Source organism: Arvicola amphibius, chromosome 18 (genome assembly GCF_903992535.2).
Source record: "Arvicola amphibius chromosome 18, mArvAmp1.2, whole genome shotgun sequence".
Classification (NCBI taxonomy): domain Eukaryota; kingdom Metazoa; phylum Chordata; class Mammalia; order Rodentia; family Cricetidae; genus Arvicola; species Arvicola amphibius.
In genome coordinates this window covers 25,223,137-25,245,565 of record NC_052064.1, presented here as the reverse complement: position 1 = coordinate 25,245,565, position 22,429 = coordinate 25,223,137, and the positions used below count along the sequence as shown (strand labels likewise).

The 22,429-nt window shown below is 44.2% G+C and overlaps 1 protein-coding gene across 1 annotated transcript; it reads left to right on the top strand.

The window, feature by feature from the left end:
* Positions 1-8,501: 8,501 nt before the first annotated feature.
* Positions 8,502-22,082, top strand: Cavin2 (caveolae associated protein 2). Its single transcript, XM_038315364.1, has 2 exons — positions 8,502-9,390; positions 19,757-22,082. The coding sequence occupies exons 1-2, from the start codon at positions 8,908-8,910 to the stop codon at positions 20,492-20,494; spliced, it is 1,221 nt and encodes a 406-aa protein (XP_038171292.1). The 5' UTR covers positions 8,502-8,907; the 3' UTR covers positions 20,495-22,082.
* Positions 22,083-22,429: the final 347 nt, after the last annotated feature.

The window sequence follows — 22,429 nt, the reverse complement described above, 5'->3', positions numbered from 1 at the left end:
TTCTTTTACATATGAGGGTGGCCTTGTATATGGGGCATAGATGTTCAGTATTGAGATTTCCTCTTGATGGATTTTTCCTGTGACTAATATAAAATGTCCTTCTTTTTTTCTTTTGATCTATTTTAGTTTAAAGCTTATTTTGTTAGATATTAGGATAGCTACACCAGCTTGTTTCTTAGGTCCATCTGATTGGAATTTTTTTTCCCAACCCTTTGCTCTGAGGCAATGTCTGTCTTTGAGGTTGAGGTGTGTTTCTTGTATGCAGCAGAAAGATGGATTCTGTTTTCATATCCAATGTGTTAACCTGTGTCTTTTTATAGGTGAGTTGAGTCCATTTATATTAAGGGTTCTTAATGACCAGTGTTTGCTGATTTCTGTTATTTTAGTTTTTGTTGTTGGAGATGTTATTATGTGTGATTTTCTCTTCTTTGGGATTTGCTGCTGTGAGATCATCTACTGCCTGTGTTTTTGCTGATGTAGCTAACTTCCTTGAGTTGGAGTTTTCTTTCTAGTACTTTGTGTATGGCTGGGTTTGTGGCTAGGTATTGGTTAAATCTGGTTCTGTTATGGAATATCTTGTTTTGTTCATCTATGGTGACTGGAAGTTTTGCTGGGAATAGTACTCTGGGCTGGCATCTGTGGTCTCTTAATGTCTGCATAATGCTTGACCAGGACCTTCAGGTTTTCATTGTTTCCATTGAGAAGTCAGGTGTAATTCTGGTAGGTCTGTCTTTTTCCTTTGCAGCTCTTAATATTCTTTCTTTATTATGTATATTTAGTGTTTTGATTAAAAAATGAGGGGGCTTTTTTTGATCCAGTCTATTTGGTGTTCTGTAAGCTTCTTGTATCTTCATATGAATATCTTTCTTCAGGTTGGGGAAGTTTTCTTCTATGATTTTGTGGAATATGTTTTCTGTGCTTTTGACTTCTCCTTTTATGCCTATTATTTTTAGGTTTGGTCATTTCATGGTGTCCCATAATTTTCCTGGATATTTTATGTTAAGCATTTGTTAGATTTAATGTTTTCTTTGATCGATGAGTCTATTTCCTCTATTGAGATTCTCTCTTCCATATCTTGTATACTGCTGTTTATGCCTGCATTTGTGGTTCCGGATCATTTTCTCATAATTTCCATTTCTATAATTCCCTCAGTTTGTGTTTTCTTTATTGTCTCTATTTTCAAGTCTTGACTAGTTTCTTTTTGTTTGTTTGGTTGCTTTTTCTTGGTTTTCTTTAAGGGATTTGTTGATTTCTTCCAATTTTTTTTCCTTTTTCTCCATTTCTTTGAGGGAATTTTTCATTTCCTCTTTAAGGGCCTCAAACATTCTCCTAAAGTTATTTTTTAGGTCCTTTTCTTCTGCTTCATCTATATTTGGTTGTTCAAGTCTTGCTGTTGTAGAGCACTAGTTTTTATTGGTGTTGTATTGCTCTTTGTGGTGTTGTGTTCTTACTTTCTCTGCCCATCTTTTCCTCTGATTGGTGTAGTTGGCCTGTCTGTGTCTCTGTGCTGATGAATCTTCCAGGTGCCAGTGGATCCAAGGCTCAGATTGTGGCTCCTCATGTTGCAGTCATGGACACAGTTCAGTCACCCCAGAAATCATCGAGTGTCCTGGAGGTCACTCGGTGCTCCTGGGGGTCGCTCTACAATACCAGGGGTCATTTGGGCCTATTCCCAGGGAGGTGGCTTGCTTGGGTTGCTCCTGCTGAGGTTGCTGCTTTGGGCCTTCTCCAGCAGGGTTGTTGACTCAGGCCTGTCCAGCAGAGGTTGCTGGCTCAGGCCTGTTCCCATAGATGTCCCTATTCTGGGCCTGCTCCTGCAGAGGTCCATAGCTTGGGCCCAGTCCCACAGATGTCTCTGGCTCAGGTCTGCTCCCTCAGCAGTGGCTCCCTTGTATCTGATCTTGTGGCGGTCGCTGCCTCAGGTCTGCTCCAGCAGAGATCTCTGGTTTAGGCCTGCTGCCCCAGAGGTCACTGATTCGTGCCCGGTCCACAGAGGTCTTTCACAGTGTGTCTTATAGTCTAGTACCAGAGTGTGAACCATCCTGTGGTCCCCAGTAATTTGTAGACCTTGAAAACTAGAGTCAGGGTGACCTTGTTTACTTCTGAGCTACCTATAGAAAAGGGGGGGGGTCACTAAACAGGTTAATAAATGATCAAAATTTAAGAAATTACAATAGTCATCTCATTTTAAATATGTTAACACATAATGTATATGCTATATAATCAAAAAAATTCCCACACACCAGAACTCATCAATTCATTAAAAAGACGATTTTTATAACACTTAAACCAAGAAATGCTTCTCTGGCAATTATTTCAACTTACCACGCACCCTTGCAAATACTATAATTGCATTTCTCTTAAAATAAAGACCTTATAATTTACACAATATTTTCTCTAAGTTAAATCAGGCTTCCTTCCATTTAAGTTAAATGAGTTCCATCTTATGTCAGAGCCATTTACACTAGTTTCTTCCACTAGCTTTATTACCCTCTCTCTGCCCTGATTCTTTTAAAGGTCAGTCCCTGAACTGGAAAAACTCCATCTTCCCATGTTTTTATTTCTCTTACTCCCCGCAGAGGAATGAAATTAGCAGGGAGAGATGGACACGCCTAATCACCATACAGACCTTCTGAAGGAGTTGCTACACGTGCACTAGGCAGAGTATAAAATGTGGTCCAATCACATCTTTGCTTGAAAAGTCCTTCAGACACTTGTGGACATCCTCCAGGATGCTCCAACGCTCAGCAGCCCATTCTTTGTCTCTGGAAACGCTAGGACTCTGGCTCGCTGCTGTTTTCTCTGGCTTTGCTTTTGAAATCTTTTCTATTGTAGCACTTAATGTTATCCATCTGCCCCACTGGACTTAAATCTCATGGGGAGTTCCTTCTCATCACTAAGGTATCTTTATGTTTTTCTCAATTTCATACTCATGTTCTATTGGAGGGTCTTAAACAAAGAATGTTAATGGAATTGAATTAAAGCATACGATTAAAACCTTCTTGTCACAAACGAGGAATCCCAGCCTGCTCATGGCCAGCGCTTAGTGTCATCCAGATAGAGTTTGAGCTGAAAATCCAGGTCCAGCTCCTTTGATTTCTCAGCTCTCTGGAACATGGCACTGTGTCAAACCACCAGGGCAGGGAGAAGTGCTAAGACTCCACGATCAAAGAATGCTTCGCTGTTTGTTTGTCCAAGCTGTTTTTCGAGAATTTGAGACAAAACTAACATAATTACTATGTAGAAATGTGTTGAAGCAGTCATTGAATTATAAACCCTTCACAATAGAAAAGGCCTGACAAATACAATCCACTAGGTTCACAAATAATGAAGGGAAGACCTAAAGTCTCTAAACTTCTTTTGCATTTAATACATTTCATCACGACGGTCACCAGGCAGGTCTGGTATGGTGGCAGTGTCTATGCCACAGCTCACAATTATTTTAGAAAGAGGAGCTCAGAGTACATTGAGATAAAGCAGTCATGTACCGGAGAAAAGTTAACCAGCCCCCCACCCCTATTTTCCTCACCTTGTGCATGTTGCCTGAGTTGCTCAATATTATGGTGTGTGTGTGTGTGTGTGTGTGTGTGTGTGTGTGTGTAACAAAGGAAGGGAATTAGCAGTGAGAGACAGACATGCCTAATGACCATACAGACCGTGGTTCTGAAGGAGCAGCTCTAATGAGCTGCATGCACCAGGCAGAGTCCAAAATGTGGTCCAAGCACATCTTTTTTTCTATTGGAACAACGCCACAGTTTGCCACTAAGACAACAGTGCTTTGAAGCCAGAGAGTGTGAACCGACAGGGAGAGGAATTCAGAATCACACATTTTTGGCATTCAGAGATAATTTAAGATGTTTCAAGTACCTCTAAGGGTAAGGCACCAGGCAGGGGCCCTTGCCACCCCCCCAAAGGCATTTTGTTGCTGACACGTGATACACTCCCGAAATACTTTTGATAAAGAGCATTTGTAGCTGTGACTTCTCTAGAGACGTAGCTTTGCCCTAACCAGAGGTCCTAAGTTTCCACACGGAAATGTAGGAACTTCGAGCGGGTGATTTATATGTAGTTGATAGCAATCCATTATGGGAATGTTCATTAACTCGAAAACAGAGCAGAATGAGAGGAAATGGTTTTATATCGCTATGATAAGGATTTGAATTATCTATGAAGAGGAGTTGGCTCCCTGACAAGTGCCAGGGTTGGATACCAAAACGGCTTTGGAATTTCCTTCTCTAGTTTTCAAGTTAATATAACGTCCTTTAAGGACGCTGTAAGCAGTTCGTGTTGTTAACCTGGGATTTGGCTTGTGTGTTCGTTTCCTTGTTTGTTTAAAATACTGTATGAAATTCTATTTATTTGCCATTCCTTGTACTTCACAAAACATATTTGTGAAACGGTGGTTTCGAAATAAGGCTTTATTAAACTCTGAAACACATGACCTCACAAATCCCGAAGTTTCCTTCACAGGGGAGCTTTTGGGGCCTTAAAACTGCAGCAGGGAAGGGGGGGCAACTGAGAGGGAAGGAGGAAATTCTCATCCAGAGCCCTCCACTTCCGCAAGCATCAGCTCTGTCCCAAAAACATTGAGATATCTGCTTGCTTCCTGGATGTATTGTTTTTTTCAAGGTCTTAAACTATTTCGGGACAGCATCCATTCAAATACGGTATTATAAGAAAAGCTTTTATTACCAAGATAGTCTTTTAATTTAAAGCGCTTTGCCACACTTCCTGTTTGCTTCAAGGGTCTGCCTTGAGGAAAGTAAAAGCTCCAGGTCATTGTGATGTTAACAGCTTCCCGAAGGTGAAAAGCAGAGCTTCAACCCTTCATTAGGTATCCCCTGGTATTGTCTTCTAACTGCTTCTTGTACGTAAATCTTGCTTTTCCCAGCCAAAGATTCAGAACTTCTCCAGGATGATAGTCTCGATTTATGTTTCTTTCCTGTTGTCTAAGAGTCCAAGGCTGTGCTGAACGTATAATAGCTTATTTAAAGCAGATTAACTTATCTGTAAGTTAGCTGGTCACCCTCATGTGTGAATGAGCACAGGGGAAAGCAACAGCAGAAGAAATATTAGCTCTGCATATGCAACAAGACATCACATGTTTACAAAATATGAAAATTCACCTCTTCAAAGCGAAGAGAATGAACTGGACAACTGAATTAGTATGATCATTTTTAGTAGCTTCGTGTTTAACTCAAAGGCTGCTCCCCGGGGGCCCCGGCCCAAACATTTCACAAACATTGATTTATTCTTCCTAACAGCTAAGAGGACCAATATTGTCCTCATTGTGTAATGAGAAACTAGGGTCACAACGAGAAGACTCATTGTCCAGGGTTACACACCCAACCCGGTCAGAAGGTGACCTGGGAAGTGGGGGCTTGCGAGTTCACGACCTTAGTTAGTCTGTTTCCTGAGAGGAAAAACTGGAGTGGGGGAAAAAAAGTGTTACCATCTTCAGTCTGCCCTAGTTTTCATTTCTGGGTCCAAGGTCAACTCTTGCCATCTGTTGAGAAAAATATGGGCAAGAGAAAATAGTGACTGATGGCTTTGGAGAGTGGAGTAGCCAAAATTCTCAGGGTTTGCTGCATGAGCCAACAGCGAACAGAAAATATAGGGAGAGGCGTTCCGATTCATCAATATGCAAAGGGGGAAATAGGAGCAGGCCTCTCAGCTTGCTGGACAAGGCTCAGAAATTGAGAACAGAAAGAATGGAGACAATGTTTAAGGAAGTAATAAATGGGTTTTTTTGTTTTTTTTTTTTGTTGTTTTTTTTTTTGGAAAACCCAGTGGACTTGGGAAACATACAATAAATATCCTGACACAAAGTCCACCTGGTAGAATTCCCAGTCACACCGTATCATACCCTCATAAATCTTGGCTGCAACAGAAACAACCATCCTCCTCTATGCAGCATACCTATGTAGCAGCGATGGTCCATCTTGATTGCAACTTTTAAAGATTTTTTTTTAAATCATGGTGTTCTAGTGAGCGCAGCAGTGGCATCAGCTGTGTGTAAGGCCATGCCATCTTGCGTTCCTCAACTCAAATCGCAATTGCGTGAACGAGCAGGGCACAGATGATCACACCCATTGAGCCTTGATGAAACAACCAGAGAGTCGGAAGCGGTGCTGATGTCACTGTGAGCCACTGAGTCTTTGGCTGGTTTGTTACAAAGCCATTGGCTGTTGCTACATCATTTGCGCCATTCAAGTTGAACTTAGAACCTAAATAGGTACGGGGACCGGCGTGATGGCTCACACCTGTTATCCTGGCACTAGGGTGCCCGAGTCACATGGGTTGCTTTGAATTTTAGATACATCTGGGCTACAGTGAAACCCATATGAACCACACAAAGAATCCACATAACCAACCTTCCTATGTACAAGGAGCTGGGGGCTTTCCTACACCCATTCCTCTGATTCACCTCGCGGGTTATACAGTATCCAGCAATGCAAGGCAAAGTTTGTGTGAACCAATGCAAAATCGGAGTGAAGCGGTTACCATAGGAAATTGCAAACCTTTCAAAATGGGAAGCCATGAAATTGATGAAGGTGAAGTCGGAGGAGCCCTTGAGTCATGGACAGGTCCGATGGCAGAGGAGAATCTGTAGCTGTGATAGTTAACAGCCGGGAGAAGAAATCCAGATGAAGGACAGACAACACAAGAAGAGCTTCGGAGGGACCAATTCGAATGTCACAGTTTAACAGAGGCTCTTGGAAAATCAATAAAGCATACAACATCTTTGAAACAAAGACACTCTATAATTTGCCCACAGAAGTCAAATGTAGAAGGACACACACGATATCATGAAACCATATAATTTGGTTCAAAAATTTAGCTTTTGAAAATCGACACCAGATTCATTTTTTGTTTTAACACATCTTTGTTCAACTAAAATGTCCTAAATCTAATTTCTTTTAAATTAAATGTCTTAATTTCTTAAAGGGCAAAATTCCAATCAAATCTTCTTTTGGCATATTTAAGTCTCTGTTCCTAAAAGCTCCACTCTAAGTGGGCCGGGGGCCATCAATTATCTGAGGAAGCTGCAGGCCTCTAGAATGTCTTTAATGCATCTTCCTCGTGAGCAGGTTGAGAGCAGCATCCTGGCACATGTTCTGTGAATACTCCCTGCATACTGCACAGAGCCAAGGAGAAGGGAACCAATGACTATAGCACCATAAGAGCTGAAAAAATGTGGTACATTTGCACAATGGAGTACTACACAGCAGAGAAAATAATGACATCTTGAAATTCATGGGCAAATGGATGGATCTAAAAAACATCATATTGTGTGATGTAACCCAGACCCAGAAAGACAAATATAATATGTACTAACTCATAAGTGGCTTTGAGACATAAAGCAAAGAAAAACCAACCTACAATTCACAATCCCAGAAAACCTAGACAACAAAGAGGACCCTAAGAGAGGCATGGGAAGTAGAAAAAGACAAAATCTCTTGAGTAAATTGGGAGCATGGGGATCATGCGAGAGGGTAGAAGGGGAGGGGAATGAAGGAAGGGGAGCAGAGAAAAATATAGCTCAATTAAAAACAATTTTTAATAAAAGAGCTACTGTTTCATTAGTTTACATGGAGATATTGCTATTGAGAAAAGTGCTGTCCCATGATCAGTAGCTGACCCAATGTGAGCTGACATTTGTTCTTGAAATCCTTCAAAGAAGGTCTGTTACAGACTTCCTGCCAAAAGCACTTTCACAGTCTGGGTGCATTTAAGACCAATCCAAACATGTAAAGTCATGTTAGGCAAGAAGCCCCACATCCCAAAGGCCTGGCTAAGGAGGGCCACGTGTGAGAACAGGTGTACCCCTTCACTGAGCAGGAATCTGGAAACGTCAAGCGTTAGAACCACTCCAATTCAGCCTGGCTCACAGTCACACTGCTGGGCTGTGTCAATAAATGCCTCGCGCGGATGGGAATAGAGAAATTCTTGGCATGAATTCAGAATGAAAGAAGACAAATTCACACTTTTTCCTTTTAAAAAATTCAAAATTCTTTAAAATTCTGGGGAGAGGGGTTCCTCTTTTCATCTTTTAAAAAGTGAAAAAAAAAATTTTTTTGAAGTTCCGTGATTCTAAAAAAGCATTTATTCCAAAGATTGTCACCTCTTCTGTACCAGTTCCACAGCATGCACGGCCGCTTGTCTTAACATCCCTGCTGTCTAAGCTCTTTCAAGCTGGATTGCTTCCTCACTTGCAAGAGAAGGACGCACCAGGCTGTTTTTCTTGTCAGTTATCAGTGTAATTTCCATTCCTTTGCAAATAAGAGAGGAACACCGTAAACTTGGCTGCGCAGACCCTTTCAGCCCTACCCCTCCCAGAAGGGCACTCGGTGTTCTGCAACCTATCAGTCGGCTCTGGCGCAAGAGTAAACAATACTTTCGGTTACAATAACTTGTATCCAGGGGAGGAAAAAAAGCCCGCAGTAACATAGCAGCCAGAGGAAAGTTTACTCGCTTTAGCCAATCAAAGGCTGGGAAGGCCAGCCAAGTTAACATGTTTCTCCCCGCCTCTAAATGAACTCATGATTGAAATATGGCATTGAATTTGTTTTTAAAAGGGAAGGCGTGTAGGAAAGAAAAGCGAAGGCAGTCAAGAGCTTTGGCTTGTGGGGAACGCGGTTAGGAAGTGTGTGCTTGTGGCTGAACAAGGAGTGGGTCCAGTAACCTTTGCCTCCCACTGGGTGGAGTAGGGCCTTTAAGAGCAGCTGGAATGCAGTTCCCTTGATCAGCTTAGCCGGTTATTCCCTGCCTGAACCTCTACTAGCCCTGGAGAACAGTGTCCGGCTCAGATCAACGGACCTCCTGCGCTCTGCATTCACCACAACCCACTTCTTGCCTGAGCAAGAAACTTTGCAGCGGGGGAAGTAGGCTCCCATCTGCGTAGCCATGGGAGAGGACGCTGTACAAGCGGAAAAGTTCCAGCACCCAAATGCGGACGCGCGCCAGGAGAAGCCATCCAGCCCCAGCCCAATGCCTTCCTCCACACCGAGCCCCAGCCTAAACCTGGGCTCCACAGATGAGGCCATCCGGGACAACTCGCAGGTGAATGCTGTGACGGTGCACACACTCTTGGACAAGCTAGTCAACATGCTGGACACCGTGAGGGAGAACCAGCACAACATGGAGCAGCGGCAGATCAACCTGGAGGGCTCCGTGAAGGGCATCCAGAACGACCTCACCAAGCTCTCCAAGTACCAGGCCTCCACCAGCAACACGGTGAACAAGCTGCTGGAGAAGTCTCGCAAGGTCAGCGCTCACACGCGCGCCGTCCGGGAGCGCCTGGAGAGGCAGTGCGTACAGGTGAAGAGACTGGAGAACAACCACGCCCAGCTCCTCCGACGCAACCACTTCAAAGTGCTCATCTTCCAGGTTAGTGTCCCCCAGGGGACCCCTCCACATACATGATCTCAGTCCTGAGATCCAATCTGTCTGGCCAGTCAAGCACACACACAAAATATTGTCTTCCAACCACCTGCTACTGGCAACTGTAAAATGTGCCCATATGGTTTGGAATCCCCCTGTCCTTCAGGCAATGCCTGTGGACCTGGCAGACTGGGAACATTTGTCAGGGTACACCTAGATACACTTGGTATAGGGTGGGAAGCTGAGCAGGTGCACGCACCCACTGCAGACAAATGTATCTGTCTCTTTTCATTAGGAAGTTGGGGCTGTGGCTGCAGCTGTTAGCTGGACAGGGCAAGTTAATTCGGTGGCTTTTTATTAACTCTTAGTAGAAGTGAGCTAACCACACAAAGGATTTGTTTTCTTTTGTTCTAACCAAGACTGCCCACACAAAACCTTTAAACCATGCCTTTTTCCAAAGGCTCCTGGAAATATAACAGAATGGGTGGTCGAAACAAGCCGTGTTCTTTAAGACATCTTTTGTCAAAACAGTCTCCAGTTCTTCCTAGCAAATGGTGCCTTAATAGTGGGAAGCAAAGGGTAACTCTTTACAAACCCACTAGATATGCCCGCATTGCTCAGAAGGACCAAACTCCATAGTGAAATAAAAGAAGGGTCATCGGTGGTAGTCACAAAGACCAGCCTTCAATATCTTCTCCTTCAAATGGCTGCCTCAGCATGAAAGGGCCACTTAATTTTTTTTAATGCATCAGTGATGCAATTAATGTAGCAAAGGCTATTTGGGGACAGGAAGATGGCACTGGCTGTTATTCGGCCAAGTGGTGGGCATCTGTTAATCCACGGGCTGCCCTGCCTAATGCTGGAAGCCCTTCTGTGGATGGCACTGAGCCAACCCCGACCCCAGGAAGCAGAGCCATCCTGCCTCGGGGCTGTCTCCTTGTGACCATGTGAAAGGAGAGACTTTCAAAGCCATGGAGGGGAGAGGCCATAACCAACAGATTGTGAAAGCATACAGGGAGAGCCTTTATCTCCCCAGAGACAGTAGAAACTGGGATCTAAACCGAAGGAGCCTTCTTTTTTCCTAATGAATCTTCTCTGCCAAGTCAGAACCCCGGGCCTGTCTGTCACCATAAAAGGAAAGTCTCTTCTTGCTGTCCTTGCGGCCTCCCCAAATTGCACTTGAGTGTTGGGAGGTTCTGGCAGCTGAGGCTCCTGGGCTCACATTTGGGGAACTTTTAGGCTTTTAATGCAGATGCCATAGCTTTTCAGGAAGCAGCTGAACTGGAAAGAGATGTGGTCTACCATCTGAGATTCTACCTTTATTAGCCTAGAGGCCTTAGCTCTCAAGGCATTTCTAAATTAAGTAGCGATTTCCTAACCAAACGGAACACATGCAGGCCCATCAAAGGAAACTTCCCTTCCTTCAGCATGAGTGGGGATAGGTACCTCTTGCCTTCCATTAAGGAGGGGAGGAAAAAGGTTTCTCCAGTAAAGGAAAAGAAGAATTTTAAGGATTTGTTTTTGTTTTGATAATGAATGTTCTACTAGCATGAGGAGGAGGGACGACGGGGTGGGGGGGGAGTGGCTAGGTATTCGAGAGAGTGGTGAATCTGACCGCGTGTGACTTAAAGGCAGGTGCTCTTGATGAGGCCCTGACAAAGCCGCCTGTTGTGATGCGTTCGATCAACAGGTGTGGCATTGCACCTGAATTGAAATGGAAGCCTGCAAGACCAAAATGGAAGCTAAGGGAATCCAAAGCAAAGTGTGCGGCCCGTTCTGGACCCATGAGCAAGCGCCCCCTTTCCCAACACAAGTAAAGAGCAGTTTACAAGGCAGGGAGCTTCAGGCCAGCGACTAGAGCCTTCTCTTCCCATAGGAGGGTCTCTGCTAGCTAACGGGAATTAGAATCCCAGCTCTGAAGGCGCAGGATGGTTATCTGAGAAACCGAAGGGAACTGTGGTTGTCTGGAGCGTTCAGTCTTTCTGAAAGTAGAGGTTTGAGTAGGGTACCAATTATGCTAATGAACAAAACAGTAATTTTTATTAAAGCGGAATCCAGGAGAGGGGCGGGAACACAGACACTGGCCCACCTCCTACTTTGATCCTTTGCCAACTGTGTTGACGGTGGGTACACTTGCTCTCTGCGGGCCTCTGTATCCCCCCTTGTAAACACAGAGAACACTAATAAGAGCAGGAAAGAGTTGAGCTCTTAATAACCCCAGCATATACGGCTCAACACCGTTCTCCCTACCTTCTTGCCTATCCCCGAGTTAAAGATGAAGATGCCGAGTTTGTCTACAGTTGTGTAGCCCATCGGTGGCGAGGGTGTGACGCGAAGCCACATTTAGTCAGTCCCAGAATATGGGCTTCCGAACGCTAGTGCTTCCTGGCTCATACTTCTCCCACAAGGGAGGAATAAAGGAAATCGCATATTTAAGATGACTCATAGAGACTGGCATGGAGTAAGGGCTCGCTGCATAGAATCTATTACTGTCTGGGCCTGAAATGCAGGGCTGAGACAGCAGGCTCCCCTTCTACTAGACTAGAGATACAGCTCTTGGGCCAAAACTGACCCCACCCTTCTGAGGACCTTGAAATAGCCTTGCAGACTGTGATGGGGAAACCCACAGAAACAGCTGACCCAAGCTAGCAGGATCTCGCTGATTCTGGACTGACAGCTGGGGAACCTGCATAGGACCAAACTAGGCCCTCTCAATGGGTGACAGTTGTGTGGCGTGGGCATTTGGTGGGACCACTGGCAGTGGGACCAGTATTTATCGCTAGTGCGTGAACAGGCTCTTTGGAGTCCATTCCCTAAGGAGGGACACCTTGCTCAGCCTAAATACAGGCTGGAGGGCCTTAGTGATGTGACAGACTTTGTTGACTGCCCCCCCCCCAAGGGAGGTCTCACCCTCTCTGAAGAGTGGATGGGGGTGAGGGGGTCGGGAGGAAGTTTGAGGAACTGGAGGATGCAAGAGAGAGGGAACTGGGATTGGTATGAAAAATAAGATTGTCTTTAAAATAATTTTTTAAAAAGAAATAGCTTTTCTTGTCCCTTTTAGTTGAGATTTACTAGCACACACACATACACATACCCATTATATGCCTGCCATCATTTCAGAATCAGCATTATATATCATAACCCACGAAAACAAAGGACTCTACCCAAAATACTACTCTAAATAGACCTTTCTAACATGGTGGTGGAAGGGACCATCCCAGACCTGCAGAGAATGCAGAATGCGGATAGCAAACACGGTACTGGGACCACTTGTGCCTTGAAAAAAATATGTCATTTTTCAGTGCTCTGGGAGCCTATGATGCAATTCTCCTTAGTCTTCTTACTAAACAGTTACATTCCTGGTTTAGGGAAAAAAAATTGAAAATAGGAGGAATGCTTAAAAAGAAAAGCTATCCCCTGACTTGGGCATGTTTGTACTATAGGGAAGATCCATGTTTGTGAAGATAGATCTATGTCGATCTGAGAAGGTCTGCAGTTTGTGAAATGTGCTCATGTCCCAAATCTATTTCTATACTATTTATATACTATTTAATATATATTTATTTCTGTGCTAATAATATACTATTATTGTGTATAGTGTATATATGTGATTGTGTGTATGTGTATCTGTGTTTGCAAGTTATATGAGAATATATCTGTGTTTGAGAGTGTGTGTGTGTGAGTGTGTGTGAGTGTGTGTGTGTGTGTGTGTGGTGTGTGTGTATCTGTATATGTGAGTATATGTGAGTATGTGTTTGAGAATGTGTATGTATGAGTGTGTGAGTGTGTGCGTGGTGTGTATTTGTATGTATAGATGTGTTTGTGTGTATATACGTGTGGTGTGTGTATATCTGTATGTGAGTATATCTCTGAGAGTGTGTATGTATGAGTATGTGTGTGTATTAGTGTGTGTGTGTATAGGGTGATTTGTAAGATACTTATAATTTGGACTTTTAATTCTTATCTTTGTCTTAAATCTAAAAATTAAAACACACCATTTATTTGTTGAAGTTTTCGCTGTGTTCCATGACAGTATTGTAGCTCGTGGGCATCCAGTTCCTCAGTGAATACTTCCAATTGCAGCCATCAGGATCTGACAACTGGAGAAACAACCATTGCCCCTTTGAACACCAAGATAAATTTGGAAATTCCAGTTAAAAGAAGAAATGTTCTTCTCTTTAATTTCCTCTGTGAAAGTTTAATATAATATTTGAGTTCAAAATAATGAGACATAAAAGAGCAATAAATAAAATAAAATTTACAGCATTGATGATCAGAATATTAATGCCAAGGAAATAGCAAGTTTACCATTTTTCTTGGAAGCCTTCCTATCTTTTCCTCACAGTAGAAGTTGTGTGTAGAGTTGAGCAGAAGTGTTCTCTGCTGGCTGAGGAGGCGTCAGGCACTGCCCAGTAACTGGCCCTGAAGAGGAGGTGCCACTGACATCCTTAGAAGGTTCTAGTGATGATTATTTGAAAAAGCGGTGTGGGAATAATTTCAAAACCAGGGAACGAAAGAGGGTGTGCATGGACAGCTTGCACTTTTATCCGCGTGGAGTTGTGAAGCTGGATTAAAAAGAAGAGAGAGGTTACATATTTGCAGCAGATACCTTTCTAAAAAGTTGAGTCTGTGAATGCGCTTTAACCATTCATCATTTGGGTTCCTTCAATAATATCAGAATTTTAGAAGAACGCTAATAGTACAATCACCGTGTGGTTTTTAATTCCATTGGTTTAAAAGAGGACTTAACCCAAGAACGTTGCTCTAAAAGCTGTTCAGTTGGTACGGACTGGAAAGAAATGGGGATGTGTGTAACCAAAGATGCCTTTATGTGAACACTCTCCATGCGTGCTTCACAGGCCAATTCCCTTAAAGAATATTGGCTTTGTCCTGTTGCTTATCCAGTGCCCTTTTAGTGTATAAGATTGAAAATTATTATTTCTCAGTGTTATTATTTATACTTAGTAAATGTCAGCATTGCCCCAGGCACTAGAAGTAAATAACATAAATAACTGACTGTAGTTAGTATGGGGGGGAGGGATTGCATTCACATAGATAGATAGATAGATAGATAGATAGATAGATAGATAGATAGATGATAGCTAGATTACATAGACACATGCATAGATACATACATTCACAGACACATAAATATGTGTGTGTGTGCTACACTCTGAGTCAGACGCAGCCCCCTATAGAATTTTGAACTGCTCTTCAATCCAATTCATGTCCTATATTTTTTACTCCTGTGTGGAACTACACACATTGAGTGTGAATGGGGGCAACATGGTATTGTTCCTGTGAATAATCACTTCTTTTTGTGGCGTGTGGGTTGAAATCACACAATCAAATATGTTTGGCCTAGAAACCCCTTAATAATCATTTAGTTTAACACTATTTTCTATGAAAGGAACTTAGGGTCTGGGAAACAAAATTACTGTCAAGGACTCATTTCATTGATAAAAGAAATTATGGAATTGTAAAACAGGTAAACATAAAACTCTAATCTGACTATGGTATTTTTTATCACATAAACAAGTTCATGTTTATGAGCCTTTTAATAATTCAGTGTGGTTTTGTTTTGTTTTTGTATTTTTCATGTGTAACAAAGAACACCTAACCAATGTGATCTTTTAAAAAAAATTGAACCCTTGATAACACAAAAAACAAAAAACGAGACTTTTAAATCCTCCAGAATGTGAAAGACTGCCGGGGATTATATCTAATGCATTTTACTCTTATGACTTGCTGATTCCACCGACAGCCACCCCGGGGGTACAGCTCTAATCAATGGCTTTATCCACCTGGCGATCTATACCTGAGAAACACAGACTGGAGAAAACCTCGATGTGTAGAGGAGACCTATAAATCAGAATGCCAGGTGACACAGCTTCATTTCAAAAGCGAGTATTTAGAGATGATTGGATAAACTATTCCATGGACACAAATGTATGTTCTTCACACCCTGACAGAATCCGACCCAGTCCCCGTTATTTTTATCTAACAGGAATGAGAAGGGGGTGAAAGGAGAGAGAGCCGGCCCCTCTCTCCTTTCTGGGTGGTTTAAATGACTTAAAGTTGATTACCTTCGCTAATGCTGGCCCCGGAATCTTTTGTTTTTTAAGTTTGCATGTCTGTATATGTATGGAGACGAAGTGTATTATCAACTTCAAACCAAGCAGTGCCCAACAGGCTGGCAGTTTCCTCTGCATTGATATTTACACGCACAACTGGGGCTTCTGGCTCACAAGAATCAATATAATAGCAAACAAGCCGAGGCTCGTGGAAAAATGCTACTTCTCGAGAGTTCGTTCCATTCCTTTCTCCCGTATGCCAGAAGCGTATCCATCATATGTGTTTGAAGTTTACTACTTAATATTCCCTTCCTTGGAAAACCTCCTAAGGGTCCTTGTTAAAGGTCAGAACCCGGGACACCTGCAACAGCGGAGGCTGAGGAACTTTGTGAAAATGAAGGACAAATAACCATCTGCTTCTAGGGGCTTCTCCTAGGTAGACTTGTCCCAGGAAATAACCCACAGGGGTTCCTGTGCCATTTCAGGGAGTCACAAATCCCAGGTAGACAAGTCAGTAGCTAGCTTCAGTAAGGAGCAGAGGAATTGAGGCTATACATTCAAGCCCCACTCTGAAAACAGCTATAAGTCCGGGAATGCGTAAGAGAAAGCGTGTCACATGAGCACAGAAGTGTCACCTCCCCGGTCGGCATACATTTCAGTGAGGTGCGTAAGAGGACCACATACTACGCCCCGATGCGAGAGCAGCTCCATGGATCCTATCCGCACTGAATTCCCAGGGCTCCAACAGCAGAACGCCATACTCCGTATGCTTTGTGTAGGACAGTGACTTTGAAGGAAGGGAACTGATATTTTTCTGGATTCTAAACAAACATTTTTTTTTGGAAAAAGAAAGAGATCTCTGTGCTTAGGAACTTGCAAATTTCCATGTAAAAGGAAAAGGGTTGCCTTCGAAGATGATGTCAAAAGAAGTCACAAAATGCGCACACTGTCTGGTAGACAGAGCATAAAATATTGCCTGGGTAACTGGGGTGGCAGCATAGATGCAAGGAGACCTTGCTCAGTAGTTTCCAGCTGCATAAAGACACATCCAGCTCATTCTGGATTACCTCTGTGCCTGCTGAGTTAATTCCATAACTGACATCTGAGAGCTCACCTGTAAATTATTTTCACACTTCACCAAAGAGTTCACCTGGGTTTCCGCCTTCCTCGGCACCCCTCCCCCATCCCTACATCAGAAGATCTAGCACAGATATTAAATTCACTTTCTAATACCCTCTCCTCAAAGCTATGCTCGATAAGAGGGACAAAAGAGCCACCAGACTCTGCTTTGGTAAAGATAAAATTTTACATTTAAGAAAAACTGAGATTCATTTTAATTCTACCCTTTTGTTAAAATTGAAGAACAGAAAGTTACCCGGTCTGCAACTTTTGATTGCCCCGAGAGTTTATGGTATAGACAACGTACCTTAAGGCTTAGTTTCCGCAGTTTTCTGCCTGAATGCCTTTCCTCACTTAGGACTTTTAATAACATTTCACTGAGCGCTTGGTTTTATCCTTCACTGCAAGCAACAACTGCCAGCCTTGCTCAGCCCTTTTAATCAAAGCCCCGGAGAAACATTGCTTCCAGACGAGACATCAGAGCCCTGACTGCTTCTTTCAGTCTACCTGGTTCTGTACCACCCATCTCTCCACTGGAAACAGAACCCTTCTTTCAGAGGGAGACCACAGTGCCCCTCAGGCCTTGGCCTCTCTAGTATCCCCCGTGCCACCAGCATTCAGCTGACCTCCCTCCAGATGCAGAGTTGAGCGGCCCCGTTCCTACAGCCCTCCAGCCTGCCCCCACATAGAGCAATCTACACCTCAGCCACCTTCACGACCATCTTAGAAAGCCGTCTTACCCGACATGCTCCCCTAGTGAGTAGTTGTTAAACTTTACATGGAGAGACACAGCGCGGAAGAAAAGATAAAAAACCCTTCCAGAAAGCATGTGCCTGTGAAGCAGAGGCAACTTCAGCTTGAAGCGTGACAAGCTGTTGGCTTCAAAAGCCCACCTCGAAAAGGAGTCCTGGGAACTAGCCACTGCCAATAGCTCCTCCGTTAAGGGGTGAGGCCTGGGTCATCATGCACACCATCTTTTGCATGTCTTGTACAGGTAGCCCCAACGTCTATGAGTTCACGGGTGTAATTCTTATGTCACGCACAGAAGATAGACTTTCAGAGAACTTCTCCCTATCCCCCGAGTACTTAAATTCCTTCCATCTCCCTCCCCCTGTGTTCCCTGAGCCTTCATGAGGGGAGGGGGTTAATATAGCTCTTGCTCTCAGCACCGTGACCAATTGTGCACTCACTGCAAAGAAAAGCTTCTCTGATCAAGGACCGGAGCAGGCCTGGTCTATGAGACAAGCATTGGTACTGAAAAGCTACTTTAACATCATGACCATTTGTCAAAATAATAATAGCAGAATGTATCCTAAGGACCATGATCTCCCCAGCCACGTCCTTCAACCAGGGTTACAGTACCAGAACTAAAATCCCTTCCTAGGAAGCAGGCCTCAAATCCAATCAGAAAGCGGTTAGTCACCCGCGACAACAATGCCACCACTGTGCAATGGCCACAACATGTCTGGCAGGTCGGTAACACAGGACGCAGGGTCTGGTGCTGTGTAAGACCGCTGATGGGTTTTCTCTCAGGCGGCAGCCTTCCGAACACCTGCCAGCACCCTGGAAGGTCGTCGGGGAAGGCAGACCTTCACGTCCACAGACGGCACTTTGTTTTCCTACTTCCGAGTGTGCCGAACCGGCTGAGGTGCAATCAGGTCACCTGGAGGCTCTCTGGGTGAAGCGTAGGCAGAAAGGCGTCCACATGCGTGCCCCGCTTACGTTCCCTCCGAACCCCCAGTGGCCCTGGGAGTGCATTTTGAAAGCTGCTAATCTAGGTCAAATCCTCTGGTTCCTATCTGGAAGGAGCAGGAACCCAAGGAGATTAAGCTATTTGCTGACGCTCCACGGCCATTAACAGTTCAGCGAAGACACACTCAGGCCTCCTGCCATAATTCCTCCTTGTGCTATTATTTTCTACGAAAACACGAGGGTACCGTGATAATGGATTCTTGTGTAACAGTGAAAAAAAAAAAAAAACACTTAAAACTCAAAGTTGCTCTTATACTATGTGGCCTGAATCTGTCTGTATTCCGATCTCTCGGGGAGCAACTTTGCACGGTGCAGATTTTCTGGCTCTGCCAGTCCCTGAGACTCTATGGGAGGCCACGGTTGCCTCTGCAAGGGGCTGGAGGCAGAGCATGCTGGGAAGCCTGAAGAGGGCTGGCTCCCCAACTTCTCTCCTTACTCTTAGCTGGCGGTGAGCCCCGAGCTTCATTGCCCCAAGACGATCACACTGTACACTAGAGGCTTGACACCCTATCTGGTCACACGTTTGCCTCCTCTAGGTCCCTTCCTGATTCCCACAGGACACATCCTGATCCACATGGCTTTACAGGCAGGAGCTGGGAAGGCGAATCTTTACTTACACCGCTCAATAATTTGTGTGTGTGTATAAGTATGTGTGCATATGCATGTGTGCGTGTGTATATGTGTACACGTGTGTGTGAATGTGTGCATGAATGTGTATTATGTGCGTGTGCATATATGTACTGTGTGGGTGCATGTGTGTATGTTTGTGTGTACATGTGTACACGTGTGTCAATGTGTGCATGAATGTGTCTGTGTATATATATGCATGTACGTATATGTACATGTGTGTGAGTGTGTGGGTGCATGCATGTGTGTGTGTCTGTATGTGTGTGTGTGTTGATTTTGGTCTGTTCAACCGTCTCTTCTAATGCCCAGTGGAGGAGGAGGGACCTCATCAAGGCATCTATGCTATTCTTCATTTAAGGACTCCTTAATTCCCCTCTGGCTCTGTCTGCATTTTCCACTGTGAACTTGGGCATGTTTGTACTGGAATTGTGGCAGAAGCTGTGCCCCTGACCAGACAGAAGGGAGGAGAGAAGGCCTCTGGGCTCCCAGGGCTGCCACTTACTTTAGTCTCTTTATCTAGGCAGCTTCCTGGCCTACATGAGTCAGCCCACTTCCCTCTGCCTGTCACTGATAGAGCCTTTGCAGCTCCGCTCGTGGTATTCCCACGGGCAAGCCTTGCCTTATCCAGCCCGAGGGGAATGACTGCACCCACACGAGAAAGAATGCTTCCTATTCTAGAAAACGAAGCCATATTTCATTTCTATCATTTCCATTGCCCAGAATCACACCCAAATTACAATCGTTCAGGGCTATTTGTAAAATGTGCCATTAGCCTAAATCCACACTGCCCTTCTTTTCAGGAAGAAAGTGAGATCCCTGCCAGTGTGTTTGTGAAAGAGCAGGTTACCGCTCCTGCAGACGGCAAGGAGGAGCTTGCTGAGAATAAGTCCCTGGAGGAGACGCTGCACAACGTGGACCTCTCCTCCGATGATGAATTGCCCTGTGATGAGGAAGCCCTGGAAGACAGCACCGACGAGAAGCTGGAAGAAAGCAGGGCAGAGAAAATAAAGAGATCCAGCCTGAGGAAAGTGGATAGCCTCAAGAAAGCGTTTTCTCGCCAGAACATCGAGAAAAAGATGAACAAGCTGGGCACAAAGATCGTATCTGTTGAGAGGAGAGAAAAGATTAAGAAATCGCTCGCATCCACCCACCAGAAAGCCTCTTCAGGGATAAGCTCCCCTTTCAAGGTTTCTCCCCTGTCCTTCGGTAGGAAGAAAGTCCGGGAGGGAGAAAGCTCTGCAGAAAATGAGACCAAGTTGGAAGACCAGAGCTCTCTCACAGAGGGCGTTTCCGAAGCATCCCTCCCCAGCGGCAGCGCAGAAGATGGTGAGAAGCCAGCCCTGAAGGGGAACAGCTCCGGCGTGGGCAGCAATGCTGACCTGACCATTGTGGAGGATGAAGAGGAAGAGTCGGTGGACCTGCAGCAGGCGCAGCAGGTGTACGATGAGAGTGGTTACGTGCTCGACTCCGAAGAGATGGAAGGATCCGCTGAGAAACAGGTCCAGCCCGCCGTGCTGCAGGTGGACCAGAAAGCCTGAGAACACACGCAGCCAGCACACGGGGCCAGCTGCAGCACCCAGCACTGGCTCAGGGGCATCCGCATCCCCCAAAACCACCTTGGCACCTCTCCATCTCTTCCTGCTCCCGGCTGTGACTGTCCAGGCCAAAATCACTGGTCATGCCCTCAGATACACATGGAATCAAAAGCCAAGCGCCAGGGGTTCCACTTATAATTGCTCTTAAGTTCTGTTTCTGTAGAATTTCTCCAAGTTTGGAATAAGAAAGGGATAGGACAGTTAAAAAAAAAAAAAAACACCAATCTATTTGGCTTAGTCAGGAAAACTAAAGTAGATTTAAGACAGTAGTCATGAAATGTGATTTTTTTTTTTTTTTTGGTCATTCTATCAGCTTGCTGAATAGTGTAGCAGTAACATAGTGATTTCTCACCATGGTCTATGAATGATTATTCTTCAAATATGTGACCTAGAATACACGTAAGTCTGTACGCTGAGAATATAACTCTGTATTTTAAGAAAAAAAATATTTACAAAAGATAGAGCGTGATGCTCGGCTGATTATTCTCTTATAGGAACCTTGTTCATTCATTACACGTGGAGGGATTGAGCAGCTGTGACGGTCAGGTAAGGGCATGGGGACCAGTAAGCTAAGAACCTAGTGTGATGTGATTGGAACACAAGAAATGGGATACAAAGGAGACCAAAAGGAAGGATGATACAGAGAAAAAAGGGATGTACTTAAAAATGAAGTATTGACATTTTAAATCTATTTTACTCTTTTAATAACAATACTAAAGAGGTTCATCTATCTTGCAAGGATATGTCCTACCTTCCCAGTACTTTCACAGTCTAGTATTATATACTATAACTATATATTCTGGTATAAAAGTCATGGTTCTTACTAAGTGAATAGCAGCGCACATCCTCTCTGAAGAAGTTAAAAAGGACGCTGTCTCTTCGGAATAATGCAAGTCTGAAATAAGTAGCATGTACTGTTTTGCCAGTCACATAATTCTTTAATATTTTTCCATTCTGAAGTGACCTTTCCACTCCAAATATGATATAGGTTGATAAGGTATTCAAACCTGCATGTGTCGGAAGAGAAAATTCCAGTTTTTCTTTTTATATACATAATGGTAATGTCATTCCAGGTAATAGTTTATTTATACATTAATTTTGCAGGATACTAATGTGTTTTAGCTTCTAAAAGGCATGCTAGTATTTTATGAAATGTGTTCGTTCATTCTGCCTAACATACTAAAAAGTTGCTTTTAACTAGTTTTCATTACAAAATGCCAACGTTTTGCTAAGTTACACTGTAAAGGTGGGAGGCCCGGGGCTTGAATTCTCTGCTCTGGGTGTGCAGTGCAGCTGACCTGATTGACTGACAGGCGGAGATGACCCCAGCGACCTGGCAGGAGGAGGTGACTCGGAGCAGCAATCACAGCTGCCTCTGATTGCAAGGGAGGAGATGGAAACAGTGGGTAGATGGTGTAACCTCTTCGGCTCTGCTCCAAGGCTGCAGTGGATGTAACCCCAAATACTGACTTGTCGAACTAACAATGCCTGCGTGACATAAGATCCAATAAACCAAAAAATAAGAAGTGTATAACAGTGTCAGTGTGTTTGACGGAAACAGTCTTACAGGCAGAAGGAGCTGATTTCAAAATGTTTGCCGGATGTAATGGAGATGGTGATTGTTTCTGTCTTGGTTCCCCTATTAACTCTGCTTTCTCCCCCCCCCCCCGCCCGCCCCCCAGATCACATATAGAAATTCAGTACTCATTCTTCAGGTTTAACTTTCTCGACACCACCTTGCCATCTCTACAGCACGTGAATTGATTGCAGCAGCTTGGTTCATTTGCTAGTTCCATCTGCATTTGGTAGGATTGCACCAGGCAGCCCTCCGCTTCGGAACCTGTGGAGCTATGCATCCAGTTTGTTCACCCAGATACA

Bases quoted from the DNA above. Each gene is read 5' to 3' on its own strand.
- Cavin2 (XM_038315364.1), top strand. From the start codon at position 8,908: ATGGGAGAGGACGCTGTACAAGCGGAAAAGTTCCAGCACCCAAATGCG. The intron at 9,391-19,756 runs GTTAGTGTCCCC...CCTTCTTTTCAG, and splicing joins TCAAAGTGCTCATCTTCCAG to GAAGAAAGTGAGATCCCTGC.